Source organism: Lipotes vexillifer, unplaced genomic scaffold (genome assembly GCF_000442215.2).
Source record: "Lipotes vexillifer unplaced genomic scaffold, Lipotes_vexillifer_v1.1 scaffold831, whole genome shotgun sequence".
NCBI lineage: Eukaryota > Metazoa > Chordata > Mammalia > Artiodactyla > Lipotidae > Lipotes > Lipotes vexillifer.
The window spans coordinates 1,561,160-1,588,187 of record NW_006791661.1 but is presented as its reverse complement, the minus strand read 5'-3'; the positions used below and the strand labels follow the sequence as shown (position 1 = coordinate 1,588,187).

Sequence of the window (27,028 nt, the reverse complement as noted above, 5' to 3'; positions counted from 1 at the left end):
TGCTGAGCCCTAGTGCCCCCTTTCCACCTTTCTGGCAGTTTCTGCGTCCCTGCTCGTGGCAGCATCTCCCCTTCCTTCCTCTCTTCGCGCTCTGCTGCCCGCAGACATCCCCGCCTCCCTGTCTCTGTGAGCCTCTAATGAAGAAGTAATCGCAACGCGGGTGTTGACGGCCCACGCGCCGCTTGTGGGGCGCTTTCCGAGTTCAGGGAAGTGGAGCGTGGAGGCCGTTCTCTTTGTGAACGCAGCGGCCGCCGCCCCGCGCTTCCCGGGCGCCCGGGGCGCGCTCCCCTCGCCGCTGAGCTTGGGCCCGGCGGGGCGAGGGCGGCCGGGGCAGCGCTCTCAGGCTGCGCTCCCCGGGCCCCTGCGCCCCCAGGCTGTGAGGGGGAAGGACGGCGGAGGGGACGCCTTGGACTCGCAGGTTTCCACCAGCGCGGCCCGCAGCGCGTCGAGTCGATCTTCTTATCCAACCCATTTTCCTCGCCCTCAGTTTAAAGGCCAGAGTTGAGCTATTCCTTCCCTTGCCAGTGGCTGCCCCATCCCGAGCCCCACTGGGCCGCCCGCTACTCCGTCTCTGCCCTCCTTCTCTGGCCCGCAGCGCTGGGCAGGTTGAGTCCCTACCCAGGGTATCTTGTCAGAATATGATCTCCCAAGTTTGTCTGGGATTGGGGGGCTGGCGGTGGCGGTTGGGACTCAGCTTATGGCAAGTAGCCCGGATAAAGAAAGACCCCAACCACTGTAGGAACAATGCGATGGTACTTTGCTCAGCACGGAAAATGGGTTGAAAGCAGTGCAGAACTCTCTTTTAGCCCTTGTCATTTCATGCTATTCAGAACAGTTTAAAGTTTAAGCACTAACATGTCTTATTCAGCAAAAAGGGAACGGTTCGGGGAAAACATAGCAATTGAGTTTTAAGGTCCTTGAAAAAAAATTTACCCCTATGAGAGATCTATAAAGAAGTTTCAGAAAATAGTTTACTCAGTGCTGGCTTATAAAATTATGTCATTGACAACATAAACACATTAAATACACATGATGTTTTTAAAGCCAACGTAGGGTTTACTTCCGTGAAGGAGAACATTCAAACCGCAGCAAAGCCTGGCTTTATTTGAAATGATTGGAACCAGGGCAAGTTTAGATCTTGACCTAAGATGCCAGAAAAGGGGTTTGTGACTCTTGAGGGAAACGTGGTGCTGAAATCTGAACAAAAATGTCAGGGCCTGAATACTATTTCCACTATTGCCCTTGCTAGTAGTTTTCACTTTACTGTCACAGCGGTGTCCCTGAGCTGCAAATGAAGAGTTTCGTTTTCATACAAACATAGAATTGTTGGAAGGTAAATGCTTATAAATGCGAGTCTTTGAAGTGCAGTTCTTTTGATGGCACTCTAACTTTATTCTTTGCCTTAGGAAGTTTAGCCATGGTGCCACCTAAGGATAGGGTTCTGAATTTTTAAAATTTTCTTCCTGAATAGTATTAGAAAAGTGTTCCTTTAACTTCCTGAAGGTAACTTTTTGGGAATGTTACTAACAATAATAGCAAATAGCAGAATACCTGTGAAATTAACATACACCTCCTTATAAAAGCAAAAATTGAAAGCATCCCATATACACACAAAAGAGAACGTCTCTTGATAACAGAATCAATTCATTTTCTTGTCATATGACAGCAAGCATGGACTCTGTAAACTTAATCATTTTAAAAATTTTCTTTCAAAGATGACTTCCTTTTCTTTCTCTCTCTTTTACTTTGCAAACTCCTTTAGTAATTGAAACTGATCTTTTATCTCAAAGCTCTTATTTAGTTTATATTTGTCTTTGTTTAACTAGATAGTGGTGGAAATTAAACAACTTTCATTTTCTTACTTGTTTTCTCTTAGGGATTTGAATGGAAATAACATCACACGGATTACTAAAACAGATTTTGCTGGTCTTCGACACCTAAGAGTTCTGTAAGTATGTTCTTCTGTGTTTTGGAGAATTCTCTTTTGTTTTTTAAGGTTGTGTATTTTGAATTGTTACTGATCTCAGTTTTAATAACTGTCTCAATGACAGAAACATAAAATTTTAAAAGGCCTTGGTTTCCTTTTTTTTTTGTTTATCAGTGTACTTCAATTTTAATAAAAATGTAGGCCTTTATTTTAAGGTTGGATGCAAGCCATAGAAACAGATAATGGAAATGACTTCAAATGTTTGCTATACCATACCGTAAGTGCCTTATGCATATAAAAATGTAGAATAGTTGCTTTTACAATATGAATGAGTAATGTGAGACATTTGATATACTTTTAGGATTTGAGATTAACTATAAAGAATTTAACTGGGCCTGCATTTTATTATTGCTAATATAAAAATGTTCAGAGTTTTCTAGCAAGCAACATGTACCTATATTTTGTAACATTAAAATCAAACAATCCAGGTTTTCGCAGAATTTTTAGTGGGAACTGTTTCTCTATAAAAATATGTTGGTCATATTTTGAATCGTTTCTTGTATTTTATATCTTTGCAGCTCTTATAAAATTGTTGCAGTATGATTACTTTTTTAATTAATGTGTTAAGTTAGTTGTGAATAAACAATCATTTGAGATTCAGTGTAATGTAAAATTGTTTTTACCTATAGATTTATAAATGTTTACATTGCAGTGCACATATACTTTTGATCATGCGTGTTCATTGTTCATTTTTGAAAAACTCATTTTTGGCCTTTATGAATTCTTCCAATTTCTGCCATATATCCATCAGTGAATTGAAGTATGTGTATGATGAATTATTGTATGTTGTTTCTTTCAGTTAAGAACTCACTTGAAAAACAGCCATCATAGTTGTAGTGTCATGGGTTACTTTTCAGGATATACTATAGTTGAAGGTTCTGGATTCTGACGAAATTTTGTGAGCAACTGAATTAGTATTTTTTTGAAAGTTTTGTGATGAGGATGCTATTTTCCTTCCCTGATTTTTCTCAGATATAACATTGTTAGATTTGATATTGAATCTCAAACCAGAGCAGTATTTAACTTCATAAAGGGACAAGTTTTCAGTTGCTGAACTGACACATTTTCAGATGGTGAGTGGTGACATTAAGACTCCTGTTATACTTTGCATTTCAGTCAGCTTATGGAGAATAAGATTAGCACCATTGAAAGAGGAGCATTCCAGGATCTTAAAGAACTGGAGAGACTGTAAGTATTTTCAATTCCAAACTTATGACGACATAACTATATTTTTAAAAATAGTTGCATTTCAAGGACTATGTCTTCAGTTCATGTCTTAGTATTTGTAAGTTTACGGAAACAAGAAGTTGATAAATTGATTTTCAAACTAATTTACAATTAGAAATAATAGAATTTTTGCATAAATAGTACTAACTTGTACAAATTCAAAAATACAGACTTACTTTCCTGAGACATTTACTTCCTTGGTAACCACTGCTTTGGTACTTTAGAGATGTACATTTTTTCTTATTTTTCATCTAGTTTGTTTTATTTGCTTCTGTAGGAAGAAAGGTGGTAATTTTATTTGCATTTATGGTGCATTATGGAAAAGAAGAGTTTTGCTGATAGTTATTTTAGTTCCCATTGCTATTGCTATGTGTGTCATTAGTGATATTTGAGGAAATATTTAAAGTTCTTAGTGATAAAGATTTGCTTTCTGATATTTAACACTTGTGGTGAATATTATTAATAACTGCTATTCACAGTTTTATTTCATTATTTTATAGTAGCTTTCTAAATTTTTTTTTGCTGGAAAAAGAATTTAGTAGAAATGGAAGTAAGAGTTATGTTATCAAAGCACATTATTTAACATTGATTGTTTTTTTCCAAGAAGGTCAAATGTGGACTTCAGGATTTAAAATACATTTTTATTTTTTCAGACACAAAATTTTATGGGTTGTTATATATTACTGGAGGACCATTATTATTTAATGCCTATAGTGTATATATACAAAAGACAAAAACCTCTGCTGAAATAATTAGATAAAATACACAGTTTGTCATTTGAAATATGAATTACATATCTCCATATGTCTCGATAATTCAAGTTTAGTAGCTTTGCATTTCTAAGGGCAAATATCAGCTCTCTTAAAAGTAGCAGCAATTATTTTAATGTTTCCATGCCTGCTTTAAGAGGCACTTTAGGTAAAAATAAAAATTTTATTTAAAATAAAATTTATTTATTTAAATAAATTTATTTATTTAAAATAGTGAAATATGAAGTTCATTTAGGGCATAGCACGTGCTCAGATTCACTGGGCCCAAGGGCAAAAGTTAATTCTGTGTAACTGTAAATATAAAAGCGGCTTGTCAATTTCTAAGGTATTTGTAAATATAGGCTACATTTTTATAACCTAAAGTAAAATTAAACAGAGATATCTAATTTATTTTGCTATAAAATTTTGTTCATGAATAATATTACAATATAGCGATATAATTGTGGAATTCAAAATAAATTTAAAGCCACTACTTAGAGTTAGTTTTGGGGAGGAAATAAAAATAAGTTAAATATTTGGTTAAGTTTATAACAAAGTTTATAAGTTCATAAGCTGTTTCTCAATATATAAAAATACTCTGAAAGTATTTATTCTTTGATATCTTTTATGAATAGCTAATTTCTAGTGAGAACTTGGCAAAAGTATTTTTAATTCATCCATTAAAAGCTAAGCATTAATATAATTTAAATGTTTAGTAAGATGAATAGATAATTTAAAATTATCATTTAAGCATTAACAGTTTTTTCCATGAGTAACTTTTATTTATTCATATGTATGTGTTTAGTAGTCACATATATACATTTTTCCATGTGAGAGAGAGAGAAATATATATGTATGTATATGTATATTTTTTTCTTAAACAACTACGATGTCATTGAAGGATTCTCAGTGGCTTTTCATGAAGTCTGTATTTTGTTTATATTGTAGTTTAAAATATTTTCAGAAACACTGGAACAAAACAAACTTTCTCATTTTTCAAGCCACTTTGGAGTATCATTTGAACTTTCATCTTGAATAAATGAACTTTTCCTAAAAATTATTAACCAGATACCTTATGATCTGAAATTCGATTAAAGTTGTAAGTAGGTACTATTTTTTGACTTTTACTTCCCCGGGAATGTCACTTCATCTCAGAACAATTTTCTGTTCTATGGAGATGCAGTCAGATGTTGCAGAGTGGGAGGAGGATTTGTAATTTTGAATGAAAACTAATATATATGCAGGACTTCTTTAAATCACCCCAGCTGTTGGCCAAGAGCAAATATTTCATATTTGTGAGGAAAAGCTGAGAAAATTCCTTTTGTTTACAACTGCCAAGTCCATCTGATGGAAGCACATTGTTATCTGACAGCCAATTCATCTCCTTGGGACTCTGGAATTCAAAACCATTTCTTAGGAACATTGTGGATACACTTTTCAAATATTTATTTCTTTAAATACATTAAATGGCAAGCAGTTTTGCTAAAGAATACATTCAGGTTATTGTGGAACAAACTATTTTAAATTTTTTTCAGTATATTAATTAAAAAAAAATTTTAAAAGCTACCCAGAGAGTTCTATAATCAAATTACTGTGGCCTTATAATAATATTATGGTATATATTCTTATTGTAGTAGGTGATGTCATTAACATCACACAAATTGCCTTTTTTTCCCCCGAAAGTTGAAAGAGACAATGTAATAAACAGGAAGTAATCAGTGAATTAACTTATAAATAATTATATCTTGTGTGAGTTTATATGTTTTTTTAGCAATTTAAATGTGAGTTTTAAATTCAAACTCCAAATTATGAAAAGGTGTATAAATGCAGGTTTATCTTGTGAATGCCATTTATACTGTATATATATAATATATAATATAGCAAGTTAATTTTCTTTCTTTGTATGAAGAACAAAAAATAAAAACATTAACTTTATTCATATGCAATTTATGGTTCTAAGTTATTTTTTCATTTAAAAATGATAAAATCAGAACAACTCCAAATATTTTGTGAGTATTTCAAAATTATAAGTTTTTTTCTTTTTATTTTATGTTGCTAGAGTTTTAACTTGATCAGAAAGAAGACATCTGAGAACAGAAGATAAGAGCTGTGCCTTTTAGAAATCCAACTTTTAATCTCTAAGTAACAGGGTCATGTGATTAGGTTGGATTTAATTTTAGTATAGGATGAGAAAATCATTATTGGTAAATCAAAGCATTATAGCTACAAAAGAAACACATTTTTTCCACTTCAAAGAATTGATGAAATACAAAGTTATCAGTCAAAATGTCAAGAAGTAGATGGGTATTGAAATCCTCCCTCCCTTCCTCCCTTTTCTCTCTCACTGCCTCCTTTCCCTTCACTTCCTTCTTTGTATTGTATAGAGAACAACAGCAGATGATATGATGATCAGAATGTGGTTATGAATCATTGTAAAAGGAATGAGTTTTAATCATGCCTACACACTATGAGCACACAGTACTTCCTGTTTTGACAATTTCCTACTTTATGCCCAGACCTAACATGTGCACTGCTGGATTCCCATGGATGCTCTGTGTTGCCGGTAGTACCTGCTTCTCTGAGATGAGAATGAAGCCTTGAGAATGTGCCTCATGTAGATTGTATTAACAGGTCTCATTGTTTAGTCAAATGTTCAAATGAAATCTAATATAGTTAAGTGACTAGATAGTCAATGGAAATTAATTAAGGAAAAACAAACTACAAATAAGCTACACTAAAGGAACATTTAAGAATTATACTTTATATTTCACGGAAGATGCCTGTGTATACTTGCAATAAAGTCTCCATGCAAAATTATTAATTCAAGGTATTTCTTGAATTAAAAATCAAAAAAATTTAAAAAATCACATTGGGACCCCTGACTTTTCTATGCTGGTGTAAAGTTATGTTGTTCACTTATGTCTTATGGGATTATGCTGCAGTCATTAAAGTTCTATTTTATGGCCACTTCAGTATTTCACTACTGCAGATCATCTGCTTTTGTAAGTTGCTGGATAATACAAATGCAAGAGTATGAGAAAGGTTTTGAAATTTTTTAAAGGTTGTCCAAAAGAAATTAGGGTATTTTGTCTGAAATACAACGAAACACTCAATGCAAAATAAAATGTGTATATGCCTAGGTTACATTAATGAGAACCAATAGCATACCATTGAAAACCTTGGATATTAGATATTTCATTAACTTCACAGTCATACCCTTGCAATAAGGAAATTGCAGAAGTGTTAAAGGCAAAGGCTTGGACTGCACTTTTTTTCCTACCAATAAGTTGTAAAGGTGTTCCTATAAGTCAATATTGCTTTAAACATTCCAAGTTTTGGTATCTTTGGATTTGAGATTACCTTTTTTCTACTAACTTTGTCATTTGATACTCATTTTTGGTTGAAAAAAAGAGTCCTGAAAATATTATTATAATGAAGCCATGCAAAGCCTGTTCACTTAGCTATTTTAAAGTTTCTATCAAGTAAATACAAAGAAAATACTCATTTTAATTTAGAAATGTCTTTACAATACAGCCTAAATTTGATTAAACACTATCCTCTCCTTAAAGGATATCTAAAAGGCACATGTACTTTTTGAAGGTGGTGCTGAGTTATTTCTCCCTGGGTGTGCATACCATGCGTAGGCATGAGACAGCCAATGTGAGGCTGAGGAACTACGGCACTCTAGAATTTTTGTGGTAGGTCGCTATACATGAGTTCAGATAGAGAATATGTTGTGGAACAGGTCTGAAGGAAGGCTCCCCTTATCCCCTGTTCATCAAGGTGGAGAATCCCTCTTCTGACTCATCCTTCAAGTTTATAGGCAACACATAACGTCCTTTTTCTTGAAGTAAGGGCAAACTAACAGTGCTAATCTCCTTGGAAAAGAATGCAAGCTCATCTTAAAAGAATTGTTCTCTGGCACCTTTATACCCAAGTTTAAAATCGCGGCAGTTATTTTCTTGGGAAAAGCTCTTTAAAGAACATCTCAAACTCAGCAAAGAGGCTCAGTATGTACATTGTATGAGATAAATCATGCACCTAGATGTTCAAGAGTGTACCACTATCTGTGACAGCCAAATATCAAATTATTTTCACCTGTTTGTAAGCAATATTGAACGATTTTAAATTACATTTACTGACTATGATTAGAAGGCTTTAATGCAAGCGCACTATTAGAAGTTTTGCAGAACATTCAATCTGTCTGAGAGGGTTTCTCATGCAGTGTTTTTTTTTTTTTTTTATGGGCCTTGAAGTTGAACGGTGGTGAGAAGGCCTGTTTGCTCTTTGTGGACCGTTTTATAAATTCTGAAACAGCAAGGCTGTTTATTTTTCCCACATCTGTTTTGGGCTCATCCTTTGTGATAGTGTTTGCTGGATGCTGTGTCCTTTATACCTCCCCTGAAATGAGTAGTTTAGTTTGCACTGTTACAATGTATTTGTGGAAGCAATGAATGTCAAATATTTTACATTGAACTCTGTCTTTCATTCCTGTTGGATACCTTTCTGCCTGAATTATGCCTTCTAGACTGAATTCCACAACTTTACATGGAAGGAGAGACTTTTCTGTATGGACTTTGTATATATTGCTCTTATCTATTTTCAAAGCAATTTATATCTGCTGGACTGGGAGGAATATTGGTGAAAACACTTTCAGAATGAAAGTTTGGTAACAATAGCACTGATTTGGTTTTAATGCAGTTGGAATCTTGCTTTAAGATAACATTAACAAAAATTTGTTTGATTGTCATCTTGGCAGTGTCTGTCCGCCCTGGATGAAGGTGGGGCTTCATCTCTCTGCTGCTGTCCCGCTCAGTGTAGATAACCTAGACTCCCCTCAGTGTAGGCACCTTGTAATTTTATATGCTATTGCCTGGTGTCCTATGAATATTGGCAGATACTCATTGGTTGTGCTGTTGATTATCTTTCTAAACAGATACAAACTCTTCTACCTGCTTTTAAAACGTTAGATAGGAGTGGCATCAAAAAACCCTTGGTTTCAATTCCACTGTGAGATCTTGATCAAATTGCTTCGTCTTTTAAAACTGCAGTTTTATCATCATTAAAACAGAAACAATTATCATATCTCATAGTATTGGTACACGATTTTAGTAAGAATGCACAGAGTTTCACAAAATGCTTGACGCAGTTAGCACGTAAGGAACTATTATTATTATACATTTCAGCATCTCCCTTCCTGTTTTTCAGAAGCTGAGTTTCTAAATTATTTTATCTTATTGAGCTAATAAAATGTGTCTATAATAAATTTGACTTTTACATATCCATATTTACCATCATTTTCCTTCTGATTTTCTTATAGCATATAATCAATAGACAAGATGTGAAGAAAGTACAAAACCTTCTCCAAATTTTTTTCAGAGTATTTATCAAAATCTCTGAATGTATAGAGAATATCAAGAAGTAAGGGGAATGAATAGGAAGCAACATTTTTATTAATAAGTTTTGATCTTCCTACCACAGAATATAAAGGGTGAAAATACTGATATCACTGCTGAAAGTATAAACTTTATCTAATACTAACTAAATATTAAAAATCTTTGCTTTAAAAATGTTAGCATAAAAGGCAATTTACCTGAGAAGAAGGCATTTATGTTTGAGAAATAGAAGACTGTAAAAGATAGGCTTTTTAAGGCAGCATTTATCAAATACTTGTTACAGATCAGGTACATTGTAAATACCTTACATTTACAGTGACAGGTAAATATGAGACTTGCATTTTTTACTAGCTTTGGTAAAATCGTTTTCATTTTACATTTTGGACTGGGGTGAACGTTGTAAATGTTAATTGAATTGAGGTGAAAGTTGAAACAATAAGAGACCTCCAACCTCTAGTAATGGACAAGTCACAGGAGCAGCTGGCAGATAATAATTTGAAACAATGCTTGTCAGTAATGCTTATGCTGCCCTTCAAGTTGAGGTTGTTAAGAACCTGCATTTCAGAGGCCAGTGATCTTTAGTGTGACAGAGAGATCATTCACCCTGCTGAAGGTCACACTGAAAAAATAGCCCATAGCACAGAGGAAACAGTTGCTGAGATCTTTCTTATCTTTACCCTAAAAAAATGTATCTCAGAGACACACATTACACACCTTTCTGAAACCATGAATTTCTATCCAGCGAATTTTCAGTCAGTCTCCTGAGATCTTGTGGGCAGATTCCATCTAGCTGGTGATGACACAGGAGCTGAATATCACTGAATCTCTTATCTGTCCTTTGACACAATTGAGTATCCTTGCTGGGAACAATTGGTAATTGACCCACCTGGTCTGCTTAATGCAGCAAATTCATGTTGGTTCCCATAAATCCTCCTCTGAGATGCCCTTAATTCACTACATGCTGTTTATCTGTTCTTGGACTATCAGATTTTAACTACTTTAACACATTTACATTAGAGTTATTATTATGACACGCTCATCTTCAAGCTACTAAGAAGTATTCTGTGGTATTAGGAGAAGCTAGGTTACTTTTTCTCGAGCTGTGTTTAGAAATTGTTGTGCACCTTGATAGTCTAACTTAATTCTGGATTTTAAAAAATCCTCTTTAGTTTAAAAACTTAATTTCTGGTGATTGTATTAGAAATTCTGGTTAAATTTTTTTCCATTATTGGATATTTTGGAAGAGTTTCACTTTTTATTTTAATGTTTGTATTTCCATTTATTCTTAGTTCTAATGGAAGAGGAAATAGAACAGGAAGCAAAAGTGTATTGATACTCTTTTAAAGAAAAAAAGTGGAATCATACTATTTTTCTATGCATGTTACCATGTCACCTATTATCTGCCTTTTTTTGTATACTACTGTGTCATACACATGGTAGGCTTAGACACATTAAGATCATTCATAATAATTTTCATGAAATAGTGATAAATTACTTGAATTCTGAGAAAAAATATTTTATACGTATATTTGTTTTGCTCTCAACTTTAGGTATTTTAAATAGATCATTAAAATAGTGAACTGCCTATACAGCTAGTTGTTTTTTTTTTTAATAAAACTTGGTGTTTTATTTTTAGGTGATTCATTCATTGATATTTAGGAAGTGGGCTATGTAAAACTACATTTTTCCCAAAAAAAGATTGGTAAAAAGGAAAGTTGAGGATTACATTATCTTGAATTATCTTGAGGAATGTTTAGACTGTGTCTCTTTGAAAGGAGTGATTCAGAGGGTATGTTCTGGAGTCAGCCCACCTGAATTCAGGTTCTAGCTCTACTTTCTATGAGCTGTGTGGCTTCATCCAAACCAGCAGTGACAGTAGCATCTACTCATGGGGTAGAATGAATGTGATAATTCATGTAAACTTCTCAGAACAGCGACTATCACCTAGTAAGCTTAATATATGTTAGCTATTACTTTGGGAATGAATTAAGAACCACTAAGGATTTGAAAAAAAATTGAGAAAAGACACTGCTTGCACCGTATCTGAATTATCTACTTTCTTACAATATCCAAAATGATACCAATGTAGACCCATTAACAAGAAATCTAGTAGCAGCCCTCAGTCACTTGGATATCTGAACTTGTTTCACCATATTGAATTCCTTCCAATTTCTAGATGATGTTGAGAATGGCATGGCTGGGGGAGGTTGAAGGAAGGGAAAGGAGGCAATTGCTGTATAGAGCACATGAAAGCAGGTTTGGTGGTGGGTCTTAGGTTATCTGGAGGGTGGCGTAAAACCTGAGGCAGGTACCTTAGGGAGCATGCCTGGAGAAAGTTGCCTGAACATAAAATGCACATGCTAGGATTTTGCTGAACTATATCAAAATGCAAAGAGCAGTTTTTCCTAAGGACCTAATAAGTGCCGGGGAAGAAGGAAGGAAATACGCAGATATGGCCTTTACACCTGAAGAGTTTACAGTGTAGTGGGAATCAGACCAGTATGTGAATAAATATAATATAGTGTGAGGGACTCTTATTTATCAAATACTATGAGCATATGGAGACACAGGCAAGGGAGGAATCAACTTTAGGAGAATCAGGGAATTACACAGAGGATGTAAGAAAGTACCATTTGGAGAAAAGGGAAAGCTCCGTACAGAGAGTTGCCTCTGCAGGGGCTGGGGACCTGAAGGAGCGTGCTTGTTTTGGCTGGAGAATCATAGACGATGTTTGTTAGTCCAGTGGTTTCGATCAGATTATGAAAGCACATCTCTGTCATTTCAAAAATTGCAATTGCCTCTTTGGACAATGGGGAGTCTTCCCTAGACAAATTCTCATTAGCCCTGTTGTGAATACTTGTAATCTATTTTTTCAGACACAATATAACAAGGTCATCATTAAGTTATATTTTATTGAAAATGTTTAATAGTAGACTCTGGAAGTACCCTTTCCTCAGAACCATGCCTGGCAAAGAAAAAAAATAAAAGCTTTTGGTTTCACTTTACATTTAACCTTGTTAAGTACTTTATTCATCAAAATTAGTGTAGGTGAAAAGTAAGTCCACCCTTTCACTACTGATTTTACTATTTTCCCTCTGATTGTCTCAGCATACATTTTTATGAGCATACATTTTATTAAGTGCTGAGAGTATTTCTATAGATGACCAACTTCTTAATAATATGAGTTATGTAGCAAAAGATGGCAAGCATAGCTATCATTGCCTCATGGCATTTTAGAGTTGGATGAAGTTCTGAAGTTCACCTTGTCCAGCTTTTCACTTCATGCAGAATTTCTTTTGATTACATCCGTTGCAGGGAAAAAAATGCATAGCCTCTGCTTGAATATATGTGGAGTAAGGAGTTGAGAGCTTCCTAAAGCCGATCGTCCCATTTCTTAATATCTTTTATACTTAGAAAGGTCTTCCTTATGATCTACTTTCTTGAATTATAATTACTAGTGCTATTCCTGCCCTCTAGAGACTAAATAACTGTAATTCTGCTCCCACCTGATGACCGTTTAAATATGTCATCATATTTTAAAGGGGGCAAGATTGATATGCCCTCTTTTCCCGCCACCTTAACATTTATCTTTACCACAAGAAACACCTCAAGTTTCTTCAGTGTGATGTTAGTTTCTGGACGTCCTTACTCTCCTCTAGAGCTATAGCAGCTTATAAATCATTTAAGTGTGCATTTTACATTAGCTTGTCATTATTTTATTTAAATTTGGGAAAAGGAGAGAGGATAGATATTTATTTTTACTGAAATATTAAATTGCACACTTAAAACAAATGAGATTGGGATATGAGTACATGAGGGCTAGATTTTGCCACTCTTTAGTTAGTGTGCATAGTCCAAAAGAGCTTAGTTATGTAGTACCGGGGCTTAAATTGAGTTAGAGTTGCAATCAAATTCTTTTCTAAAATATTTAAAACATCCCAATATCAGTTAAACATTAAGAAAACATTACTTAAACATTTTTGCCCTCGTCGTTAGTTATAACTCAGCCTTATTCAGTTAAGAGTCAAGAACTGTGGATTGAAGTTTTCTTGTGATTTTGCCTAGAGGTAGAAACCATGCTGACACTTATACATGTTTCTGAAACTAAATGAAAAGCTAAAAAAAAATGAAATTTCCACCTGCCCTCAGTACCTTGGCTGAAAATTTAGGTCATTTGGGACAGCGTATGAATTATTTTAGGGCACCATTTAATATGGTATTTCTGCTGTATGTTGAACTTGCCTAACCTAGACACCAGAGTCTGAGTCCAGAAATCCTGTTTCATTGCATCTGTGCTGGTTGACTGATGTTGCAGGGGATGTGAATTTAGAGTTTAGGCCCCAGTAATCATCATCTGAGTAAGCACAATGGAAAATTGCTTTAAAGAGTCATGTAACAAAAGGTGTAACCAACTTCTGATTTTCAATGCTTGAATTCTCTTGAATGTCCTTTCATTCTTTCCTGAAATACAGGATGAGGCATGACACTACCCAATCACAGTCTCATTGTTGGGTACTTTCTATGTAACATATGCTTTGTTTTTGTTTTTCTCAAAAGGCGTTTAAACAGAAATCACCTTCAGCTGTTTCCTGAGTTGCTGTTTCTTGGGACTTCGAAGCTATACAGACTGTAAGTAGACAGAAATAGTTATTGTTGCCTTGGGTAGTACCTCGCGTTTTATTAAATGCATTTTGGATCTGTTTCCTTGTGCTTTCCTGGAATCTATTCATCTATTCACCCGTAGATTAATGGATTAAAAGTTTGCCTTTCTTTCTTTTCTTCTTTTCTCTCTCTTTTCTTTTTTGTTTTTTGGAAATTTATGATTGGTTTTCCAGTAGTTCCAGTTCTTTTATTTGGTTAGCATTTACTGATTCGTGTATATGTTTTTGTAATTGTATTATTCTTTTTTGGTCCTGATGGGGAGATTTACCTAACTTCTTTATGGAAACGTTTGATTAAGTTCTGAAGGGAAAGATTGCCACTGCACTTCCTCTTCAGAGGAAGTTGGCAGTGTTTTCTTGTAAAGTTGAGGTTTTTAATGTCAGCTTTTTTGATATTGTTTCTGTATTCACATAGTGTTTATTAATCTAGAAATATTATTATAAGTTATTTAAAGAGGACTGTAAATTTCCTCTTAAATGTTCCTTTTAAAGCCAGAATTCCAAACTGTGCAATATGAACGACTGTAAGGGTTTCATATCAAATACGTCATTGACTGTTAACAGAAGTACTTTGGAAGGAGCGTAACGTGAGTTGTAGGCAGAATCGGTTTTTCTTCCCTGGAATGCTTGTTCACTGACCTAATGTGCATAGTGAAAATATACTTTTGAAAGCTCTTAAAATTAGATTTTCAGCCACATGAATGATTTTGTGCAGATGGGAGATAAGCTACAAAGTATTGGAAAAATAAATAATAATGATTATTGATGTTTGTGGATGTTGTGAAAAATCGTTGGGATATATAGAATAAATTGCTCAGCCTGGCTCCCACCTGGATGGTGGGGAAAGTCCCATATGGTCATGCTTGTGGGGTAAGTGAAGAGATTGCCTTTTCTGAACTTGACTTTGTAGCCATGGCTTCGTGGTAGCCTACTAGTTCAATATTGTTGTTATGAATTCCAGAAGTAGGAAGGCCCTCTTCCCACAGCCCTCCCCCGACATTGTATCTCAGTTAGGCTCTGTGTTAGATCCTCCTGACACCTTACCTGACTATAAGAGAATTTTCCCAGCAGGTGAAGGTGGAGCCAGCTACATACCAGGTCTTCTCTCTAGAGTCTGACTTTCCTGATTCTGTTCCTCTAAGGATAGCCAAAGTCACCTAGCCGTATTTCTCCTCTGCATTGTGTTCTCTGCTGGTTAATTGACCCAATTTAAGTAAATTTAAAAGAATTAAATAAAGAAACCTTGAGACCGCCTTTTTAACAAGAATTCTCTAAGGACTATTTTTACCAAGGAAACTAGATGTAGGCTGTTATGAAAATTATATGTATGAATATAAATTGATACTTGTATTTAATTATTTGTGCTTAGTTTGCAAGAAGGACTACAGAGATGGTTTTAATAGATTCTACTTTCTGCTTTAACATTTTTGATTGAGGGGATTTTGAAGAATTGATTTCAAAGCTAGTATACATTGAGTGCTATTAAATTACTACTTTGCTCACAATGTGCATATAAAAACAATCCACGTTGTCTAGAAAAGTCTGTCTCCTATGTAGCTGTGAAAATATAATTTAAATAGAATGACTGTTATAGCTAGAATTAAAATTATTAAGCTGAAGAGAGGAAAATATAGGAAGTAACTTTAACACTGTCTCTGAGAAACGAGAATATTTGATTTTTAGTCTGGAAGTACTTGGATTAATTTTCTTAGAGGGATTCAGGTGGTATAATCTAGTGCAGAATCACTTGCCAGCAAATTATATTCTGTTCAATATTTTGCCCCCTTTTACAATGTCATATAATGGACCAAGGGATTTTCCCTTATGTTTTGTTATGATTTTATAACTTTATGAAGCTGCTGTATGAAAGAAGATGACTCGGAATCCTTATGTGAGTTAAAGAAACAGAACCCATAAAACTATAAGGCAACATTTTCTAGTTAATTAAAAGCATGTTAACAAGTGGGGCCATAGGCAGCTAGAAAATGTGTTCAGAGTCATGTTGTGCCTGTTTGGCTCAAAGGATTTCCCCTGGGGGGTAATGGAAGATAAAATTTTGTTTCTAATGTGGGACTAGTTGCATGAGGGACTTGAAGGCTTTGATTTCCTGAAGTTAGAGCTTGATGGCTTAGTGTTCAATACTGATTGTGACTTGACACCTGACATAGACACTGGATACACGTGGAAACATAGAGGTGCATCAGGAAAAAGGAATCTTCTTTTGAGTTGAGGCACTGTTTTCTCACCTGAATTAGACCTAGTGAATTGTTAGCAATGATCTTTCTCTTAAGAGGAAAGTTATAAGCTACATGTAACCAGTTTTTTATGATGGTGATCACTAATTGATTAAACAACCACCATTAAGAGTATTTAATAAATAAAGAAACAAAAGCTTGTGAAGCCAGTTGCCTGTCTAGTTTAATTTCCAAGAGGAAGGATGCAAGTTCAAGTATTCTTTATATGATACAGGTGCCTAGTAGCTAACCGGAAACAACTGTTCTAACAGATGGAATAATATGGACAAATCTACATACAAAAATGTCCTTCAAAATGTTCATTTAAAAGTGAACTTTTCTTTCACAAGAAGGATAAGTGACCAAACAAAAGATACAGGATTTTGGACAAACAACAGGACAATATGTTGTGACAGGGAAAAGTCAACTGGTAGTTGTATTTGCATATCAGATGATCTACAGTTGCCCTACTGTATAATTTAGTAGAGCCATACACATCTAGAATTCATGAAAGAAACAAATTTAGATTTATTTTCTCTTTATAAATTGATGCATAATGCTAATTCGTACCTCTAGTTCTTTTCCTAACTTATTTTATCTTTTACCCTTACTTAATACTATTGTTTCCTGATGCATAATCAATGAAAAAGTTTACTTGTTTTACTCTATAGTTCACACACTGATGTTTGACTTTTATCATTGTTTGCTTAGATTAAATCTAAGCAAACTGGACATTATACAGATTTTCTTTGTGCCTCTGTAATGAATAATCGCCATTTGACTCTTGGCTGAAAATGAGATGCCAGGTGAAGGAGCACACATGCTTTTTAAAAAAAACTCTAAATGCAGTATAGAAGAAAAAGAGGGTACACTGTATATGAATTATGATTCGACACGGTTGGTTGCTGCTAGCGGCCAAATATGCTTTTCCTTTGCTGTCTGCTCCAATTTCTCTGGACGGGTTGAGAGAGCACTCCATGTTCAGGTCAAGATGTTTGCTCAGAAATAGTAGTACAGTTGCAGCTGTGTTTGTTGGAGCAGGAGACTAGTTTAAATAGCATTACCATTTATCCAGTCCATTAACAGAACTCTGTAAAATAATACCAACTCTGCATAAACTACAGGACAGTGTAATAAAATTACAAGCGCTTGTTGACAGATGGAAAGTGTAAGTAAAGAAAAAAGAAAAGTAAAGGGCCATAGGTTGGAGGTTAAAAGAGACAGCACATAGTTTTCTTAGCTTATGTAGATACTCTGTCCTCCCCCTTTGCTCCTCCTCCAAAACTGAGGTTGCACTTTTATTATCAGTTTAAGAGTGGAGAACATGATTTTCAGAACAATTAGGAGCTGGTTAACGGATAGAAATTTCAGTGACTTTTGAAATGGTCAATTATGATTGAAATTTATGAGTAGCTTATACAGATGTTCCTGAAAAACATAACCTTAAAGGTGACTTCCCAGCTAGAGTTTGCAGCCACTCATCTGGGCTCATTAGAGAGGAATTTCATTGCTAGTACTGTGGTTAAGCATTCCGTTACAAATATTTGTTTTGTGGTTTTCAGTTTATTTCTTTGAGTATTATATATTTACCCAGACTTCTAACATAAGCTTAAGTAGCCAAACCACGGTGCAGAAACTCATTTTTCACTTGTATCTACTGAAACAAAACAAAACTAACAAACAAAACCAAATACATAGGTCCCAGTGATTCATTTTTTTTACTTCTTTAAATAAAAACTCTTTATTTCTGGTTAACAAGTGGTGTTTCCCTAGAGACCTTTGGAGCCACTAAATTATCTAACATTATAAGTAGTATTTTTAAAGCCAAGGACTCTTTTTATGGCCTAGTGACTCCTTACCTGAGACAAATAAATTTTGAGCGCTTAATTCAATTGGTCAGGTCACAATTCCTTTGCTGTCGGATAGGATCTCAGATTCTCCAGATACTCTTTGATAATAATTATTGGAAATATTTAAGAGGAAAACTTAATTTCTATTAAGGTAAAAATTGATTTGTGAAACGTAACAAATATACAGTGAAGCTGTCCTTATTTCCCTTTCTCATAGAAGGAGCCTTAGCTTTTGATTTTGGTTTTTAATAGTTACAAGGGTAACACATGCTTATATTAAAAAGGTTTAGGGGACTCCCTTGGCAGTCCAGTGGTCAAGCCTCTGTGCTTCCACTGCAGGGGACTCAGGTTCAATCCCTGGTTGGGGAACAAAGATCCCACATGCCTCGTGGCCAAGGGAAAAAAAAAATAGGTTTAGACAGTTCAGAAAAAGAGAAAAGTAAGTGGGGATAGAAATTATTCATGATCTCACCATTCAGATATAACCTCTAGTATACTTGACAATTATTAGTAGATTAGTTTTCTTTTAATTATGCTATAAATGCTGGTATACATGCATTACAAAAACATTTTTTTTAGTATCCCCAGGGTTTAGTATAAGGCTTGACCTTTAGAAAGCTCTCAGTGTTTGATGTATTGAATTAAATCTCCGTTGGGCTCAGGGTTTGTAACTTGAATGAGCAAATAGTAACACTGGGAAGGAAGTATGAATAATGGGGAACCAAATTAAATTTAAAGGGTACCTTGGCTAATTAAACGTTTGTCCCCTTAGGTTTTCTAAACATTGAAGGATATCGGTAGACACTGAAAAATCAAAATGATCCATTTTCCACCTAAGCAAAATATACCTTAATACTGCACTTATATAAAACTAACCTCCCCCCTCCCCCAGTTCTCTGATGCCAATTAAGTGTCAGGATTCTTGGATTCAAGGATAAAAGCAGACGAGAGCTGTGGTGCCTGTGTCAGAATTCCTCTTGAATTAATTTCTGCCAGCTCTGATTAAAGTGTGGGCTCCTTAGAGGTGTCAGGTGTGTAGTTTCCTGCTTCATTTTACTCTTGGCCTGTTTGGCCCCTGCCACAGTAAATCCGGCAGTGGTAGTGCAGGAATTGCAGGTTATAGTTGCCAAGGTTACTGTGGTCCCGCCAGATCGACATCATTAATCATCCAGGGAGCTGCCATGATAGCTGCCGCTGATCTCTGTTGCCAAGACTTCCAGAGAGCTTCAGGTGCAGAGAAGAAAAGTTGTTCAGAGGTGGTGTGTCTGTGTCATCATTTGATGCAAGGATACACTATTTGTATTGTTAATACTGATACCTTGCTAAGGGGAACAGATTGACGCTTTATCTTTGAAAACAAAGACTTCATATGAGAGATAACACTTAGGAAGGGGTTAAATGTCAGTGATTAAAACCTCAAGTCCCTTATTATTTATTAAGTAACTTATTAATTACTTACTATTACTGAGCCCAAGGGACTCTGACCTTGCCACGTAAGAGACAGATATATGAGGAGTATTTCATTGAAAGAGATTACTGTTATATAACCGAAGGTTTGTTTTTAAATAGGTAGACAAAACACTTCATAGACTGATATCTGGACACACTTCAGAGTAGCCATTACCACTTGCCACGAAAAAAAATTAGGCAAGCTATTGAATAGGACTTTTGTTTATAAATCAACATGCAGTCGTATGATTTAGAAGTTATAAAAGCAGTGAAGATTAAGACTGTATTTGAGATTTTTGCCAGGCCTCCTGTGGGTAGTTTTTTTTAAAGGGATCACTAATAAAAGACTTGTTACTGGAGAACGTCAGAAATTGGCAAGTTTCTACTATTGCCAAGCCACCAACTAGACTTTTTGAGTGTGAAATCCACAGCATAGTTCCTGGCAGAGGAAAGTCAAGTGCAGGAAGGTCTTTCCCACTCAAGTGCACTAGTTTAAATAGTTGCTTTCCCAAATGTAAATGTTTCTATTTCCACCAGCAAATACTCATGGTTAGCCAACTTGAATTTGGCAAATCCTGTGATAGGTGCAGGGGAGAAAAAATGGCATGGTGTGTGGCCCTCTGTAATATGGGACATTTGTGGACCTCAACCATTGCTAACATCTGACCTGTAATATGTAAATTAAAGCCTACAATGTTCATGGAGACTGTGTTTTTTTTGAAAGATGAATTTAAGTATATGGTTCTCATGTCAAAAATATATTATTCAATACACATCATCAGGGAATATTTTAAAATTTGGCTATAAATCATAAAATTGCCACTTGCCATCTCAAGATTACAATTTGGGGACTGAAGTTTATATAAATATTAATTCTAGGAACAAGTGTCCATAGTGTGTTAGTTCTAATGAACTAATTTTAATGTGTTTACATTATGTTTTAAGACACTGAAATCAATTTATTTTATGAGAGGTTGCATAAAATACTAGTGTTTAAATGCCTACTCAGATATTAGTAGCTTTGCTATCTTTGTCAATCAATGGATACCTCTGGAGATAAGGTTCCTTATCTGTAAAATGGGGATGATATTTACCTCCTGGGAATATTTCAATTCACAAGATAAATTCTGTATTCAAAAGAACGTTGTCAACTTTCCAGTATGATAGAAATGATGCTTGTAGGATTATCATCCTCTCATTGCAAAATAGCATGAAATAATAGTCACAGATGTCCTTGCAAGTTGCCCACAGTCAGCAAATCTCCCAGTTCTCTTTCACGTCTCTCTTACATTTATTCTCAGTGTAATAACACATACATAAGCATAACCACATTAATTTTTTAACACTGCAAATTAGCATAAAATGTGCATTTGCATCATTCCAATTCTCCTTACTTGGCAACACAAGTTACATTAAGGCCAGAATGTTTTTAATGAGATCTCTTACCCACTCCCAGTTGATGATTCATATAATTTTAAAACTCTTATATAAAATGAATCAAGGATAGAAAAAGAGGCTGTGATTCAGGAACTATTTATGTTAGTCCACATATTAAATTGTCGTTTTAATGATGTGTTGTCTTGAATAACAAAATGAAGGAAAAATACAAATTAGTTAGAAAATGCTGAGTAAACTCCTTAAGGTATAGGTAAACTATATTGAAAGTTATTCGGAAGATTTACGTTGTGTTGCTAAAGAACATTTTTATTACTAAGATTTCAGTTTTAAAAACAATATAAAAGAATTAGTTCATTGACTTGTAATATACAAATATGATTTGATCTGTGGAACATCCTGCCACCTTTACATAAGCTGCATGTGTGATTTTCAGTGCAGTTTCAGACTAAACGTTTTGTCAAAATGCAGTTCAAATTGCAAACTGTTGAGCACTTTGGATTTCAACAATGATTGATAATGAAATAGCTTTAAGCCTGAAGTTATTTTTATTTTGTCTGTTTTTATCATAACTCCAATACTTTTTATATGTACATAAGCTTTGCAGTCAGATGAATGTGTATATGTCCTCTTCATTACCTGTTACCCACAACCAAGTTATTTGCTATCAAGGAATTATTTACAGAGGGTTAACCTTAAAACATTTGATAAATTGTGATATAAGAAACTTAGGGCAAGAGTTTAAGAAAGCCTAAACTCTAGAGAAGGAAGCAATGAAGAGTAAAATGTCCAGTCTTTGGCAATACCCATGGTCTAGGGTACAACATGGCTGTGTGAAATGTTATTAAGGGAACATCTGTGCCCCTTGAAATGTCCCCCAAATGAATGTGAACAGCTAAGTATGGCAACTTGATTTAAGTGTTTTATAAAAAATATGTAAAGAAAAGAGAAATAAATAAGTCTGGAAACAGAATGGAAAAAGATAGCTTTGCCCCCTCATGATAGGTTTCTTCTACTGGTGAAAGATTAAAGCTTGAAGTATGTGAATAGCTGAGAATAGCACAGAGAAAGGTTGATTGCTTCCCCTCCAACAGTTCCAACTGATTGAAAAAAGCCTAAAGTTTTGTTTGTTCTATGTCTTAAACCATCAGAATTCTCTTTTAGGACCAGAGGAATGCTCTGGAGGAAAAGAATCCAAGGATAAAAAGTCATTGCAAGCCAACAATTGTTCCTAATCCTCACAAAATGCTGGAGAAATTAAATTTATTCTTTATTGCTCAAAGTGTTACCTAGGTCACTGGGCGATGGGAAAATTGCACTGGAAGTAGAGTAGGCGCAAGCTTTGTTTTGTGTCTAGATGCTTAACCTTAGACACGACAAGGCATCTTAGAGTGTGGTGGGAACTTGGTTCAGAGCATTAACACCAAGACTTTTATTACCCAGGATTTATAATAGGCTGTGCTGTCAGGAGATGAAAATGTTGTGTTTACATTGCAGTGTTAAATGATCATTTAATTAACACCTAAGGAAAAAAAAGTTGTGAAATTCTTAGCAGCTTTTATTGTTGGTTTCCTGGGAGGTTTTAATATCCGAGTTTCATTGAGATTTCTTTTTGTTAGTACAGACACAAAAGACATTATATACTTTTTAAGGAAGACAAACAGTTTAACCTTGACCCTTATTTTTCCTAAAATATTAATTTAAATTACATTTTAAATCTGGTGTGCTTATTTAAAAGGTTTCTAGATTCGTATCTTTAAAATATGTCTTAATTAAACACTATTTCTATGTAAACATCTGTCATTTAAATGTTATTTAATTTACATTCTAAACTTTCTGCTGTAAAACATTTGAAATTGCCAATTAGTTTACCTTAGGTGTAATATATTTACAGTATTAACTATATGAATTTTACATCTTTTAAACTACCACTATAGTTACATTGTTTTAAGAATGAGGGTCAAAAGAGGTAAACATTGTCAAATGAGTCTATGGGGGCGGGGGGTGGAGGTACATTGTTATTATATTATCATCATCATTATGGAATTAGAGATCATATTCTCATATGATGCAAGAAGTTTATACATAGACAATAGGAAGAATGATGCCATTAATATGAAAATTCAGATTTACTTCATTAATTGCTAAAAGATTTGATGCTATCAAATGCCTTCACTTATTCCTGATCTTTTATAAAAACAATTCCCTAAGATAGAGTGGTCTTGAGACAAATTGATAATACTTGGAAAATATAATATGTACTGCCAAGGGCAGCCACACACTCAGTAACACTGTCTTTTTCTAAAAGAATTATTAAAAAATTTATATCTGTTACTCTTCTCATTTTATCTAGGTATACAACTTCATATTTTAATATATGAAATATTAAAAAAATATTTGTTAAGTTACTTGCTGTTAAAGTAAAATCTTTCTTAATTTTTCCAGAAATGATTATACCATTATAGTGTAGTTTTTGTAAGTACACTATTTTTATTCATATTGCAACTAAACATGTTTATTCCCATTTTTTTTAAGTTTAAATTCAAATGCCTCAGGATAAAACCTGCTTTCTGTATTATTCATGGTAAAAGAGTACAAGGAGGCTTGAATGTTATTAAAATCTCATAATAGAACACTACCAAATGTAAAATAGATAGCTAGTGGGAAGCAGCCACATAGCACAGGGAGATCAGCTCGGTGCTTTGTGTCCACCTATAGGGGTGGGATAGGGAGGGTGGGAGACTCAAGAGGGAGGAGATACGGGAACATATGTATATGTATAGCTGATTCACTTTGTTATACAGCAGAAACTAACACACCACTGCAAAGCAATTATGCTCCAATAAAGATGTTAAAAAAAAAAATCTCTTGCCCTGCTTTGAACCAAGAATTATATTCTCATTCACAAAATACTACTCAGCATTACATAGCCACTTTGTACAACGTTATATGCTCTCCTTACTTCTATCAAGTTTCAGCATTTCTCTAAAACTTTTCTCTTTTTTTCTTAACCCACATTGATTTTCTTTTCTTCCCAAAGCTGTTTCTCCATCCAGAGTCTAGTAACAAAACCCCCAAGTAGGAATATTGCTTTAAATGTTATCTCCTTTACATACAAACCCACCTTTTGATTGAGGTAGTTATAAGACACAAAATGCTCAAAAGTTAAAAGGTATGAAAGAGAGAGAGGAGTGATGATATCTGGTTACTTAACATACTGGATAACTAGTATATTCTAAACGATGTAGTTCTTTATACCAATTGAAATTCCAAGCCAATTAGGTGCTGTGTGCAGATGTGTGTGTGTGTGTGTGTGTGTGTGTGTACACGTGCACGTGTACGTGTGTGTGTGTAGTTGGAGATGGGGATACTGAGAGCTAGGGAAACATAAATACTTGGTGAATGTTCAAAAATGTTTGAAGAGTAAATAGGTAGGGAAATTATAGGAAATTTCATTTAACAAATAAATTTGTTGCTTTTACACTAAGAAAGCAACAATATGCTCTTATATGAGAAAAAGTCAGTGTTAAAATTTTATGCATTAATTATTTGGAATCTCTAAGTAGAAACCAAGGGGAAAGATTTCAGGATTTATTTTAGATAAAGTCTCCAGGTTTGCCTCTTAAAAATAGTAATAACTATTCTAAATACAAACAATTACACTGTAACAAATATGTTTGATAGATATTCTATTAAAACCACTGCTTATAAGAGATTGGGAGATATAATATCTAGAAATACTCCAGTCCACTCTGCAGGGATTAGGTAGTTAAAATTAACTTCCCTTTTGCGTAAAACTCTTTTGCCTGACTTTCAATCCCCACGACAATCTAGTTCTGCTTTAGACTTTAACTTTCTCATGGCTGTCACAGCATATATGCTATGTTCCAGGCAAGCACATTTTCCTGTTACTGATTGGAAATTCCCAGCACATTTCTGGACTCCTTCCTTGCTTCCAATTTGGAGTAGCCTAGTCTGCCATTCTCATGTAAGCCTCACCTCCTCTATCAAACCTTCCTCAACTGCTTTCGTTACCTCCAAATGATCATTAATTATAATGTAGTGGTTCTGAGTACAGACTGTTGACTCAGACTGCCAAAATTTGAATCACTTAATGGGTAAACTTGGGAATGTCACTCAGTTTCCTGCCCTGTGCCCCGGTTTTCCTGCTTGTAAAATGAGGATGATAGTTAGAACTTACTTCATGGAGGTGTTGTGTAGAATAAATTATTCACTAAATGAACAAAGTTTAGTATGATGCTTGACAATAGTAAGTGCTAAGTATTTTTTGTTTTTTATTATATAGGCTACCATGACTATTATCTGTCTCATACAATGTGCTGTTAGGTATTATTTTCTATTCATAACATGTGTTAACTTTGCCAAGACTCCTGTCTTACATTTGTCTTTGTTTTACATACAGCATCTAGCCTAGTGCAGGCTGATTAATAAATACTTTCCAATTGAATGCTTGATGGAACTCCGCCTGAAAAAGACACTAACAATTGTTTGAATTCGGAATGAAATATATGTCATGTGGATCAGAAGTCAAATGACATACTAGTTGTATTCCTAACTCTGCTGGTCACTAGCTGCAGATGCTAAGTAAAGGTACTTGATTTGAGGACCAGTTTCTTGGCTTATAAAAGTATTTGGTAGTTCAGCTAAGAGAGGGACAAGAATTCAGCATAAGGCCTCCTGGTCTTTAGGGAATGCGCAAACATAACTGAGGGAAGAAGAGGAAATAAAAATATATCAAAGATTTGCTCTAGCTCTTTTTCAAAAATGTATAGGGAACTCTTCACAGGACTTGCAAGAACTATAATGGTGGAATTATTCATGGTGATAAACCAGAAATAAGATGATGAGATTGTGAATGAGTGATTTTGAGATTGTCCTCTTTCCTATTAGCAGTTTAAAAAATAAAAGCAGTTTCTGTATGAGATAAATATAACCTGCTTACATTTTGCATGGCTTTGCTATTAAATGTAAATTGTTTGAAGACTTAGGTTAAAAAAAAAAAACAATTGAAGGAGATTTGGGAGATTTGATGGTTATGAAGTATTAAGTGGTTATCCTGATACTTGATAATCCCTCAATATGAGATAAGTGGTGTGTAATTGAAGTAATTTCAATAATCTCCTGCCTCTCAAACATCACTAATGGTAGCATGAAGAAATGAGTTAAAAATCAAACAAGGCAAATCAAGGGAGAATAATGGTTGACGCAGGCATTTATGTTTGTACTTGTGTTATCTTCTGATTTTAACAGGTTTGTGAGCAGGGACCTTCATTTTCTGTAATTCACCTTACTAAATGGACTGTGCACCCTGGACAATTAATTTTCCTGACTTTTTGAGGATAATAGAATGTATAGAACCCAAATACTCTGAAGGCAACTGAAATCTGGACTCGGTTTCTAAAAGACAGGCTCGCTCTCAGAGTTGGTGTGGTTTTCTTTCCCTCTCTTTAAGGGGAATGAATTCCACACATAATGAATAGTTTCAAGAAAAGTTGTTAATCAGGTACTCCAAGTGACCACCCTGGATTCTTCTTTTATTACAGAGGAACTGATGGAATGAGAAGGCAACATAGTTACATTTGATAAAAGGAAATACCTTTTTTCCTATCCCCACCCACCATGTAATCCTCTGGAATTTAGTTGACGCGGGAAATTACTGCAGCGCGGGAAATTACTGCAGCGTGAGAAATTACTGCAGCAAATAGCCTGTTTGGGAAAGCTAAGCTGGACAAACAAGAACAACACTTGTAGCTACAGTAATTACATTAAAAATCACAAAGTATTACTCAGAGTATTTCAGGGCAAGAGTTTTCACCTAAGGGGGTCTTGAAATAATTTTTCTTCTATTCTTGTTAATCTTATAGCAAAGAATTACACAATGGGCAGTACCACTGTTATCAACATTTTCTTTTGTTCTTTTCTGAGTTATCAGATATCATTCTGTTGCCTAAGATGGGATACTACATCAAAATCAGATGAAGAACTTGACCTCAATATGACAGAGGGGCACAAAAGAATCATACTTATAGAGGAATGTTACTAAAATAGAATGTTATTCT

The 27,028-nt window shown here is 34.8% G+C and overlaps 1 protein-coding gene across 1 annotated transcript in view; it reads left to right on the top strand.

Moving 5' to 3' along the window:
• Window positions 1-27,028, top strand: part of SLIT2 (slit guidance ligand 2) — a 378,741-nt gene that overhangs the window by 1,195 nt on the left and 350,518 nt on the right. The window contains 3 exon segments of the mRNA XM_007464483.1: window positions 1,877-1,948; window positions 3,104-3,175; window positions 13,917-13,988. Coding sequence (XP_007464545.1) covers window positions 1,877-1,948; window positions 3,104-3,175; window positions 13,917-13,988 — 216 coding nt within the window.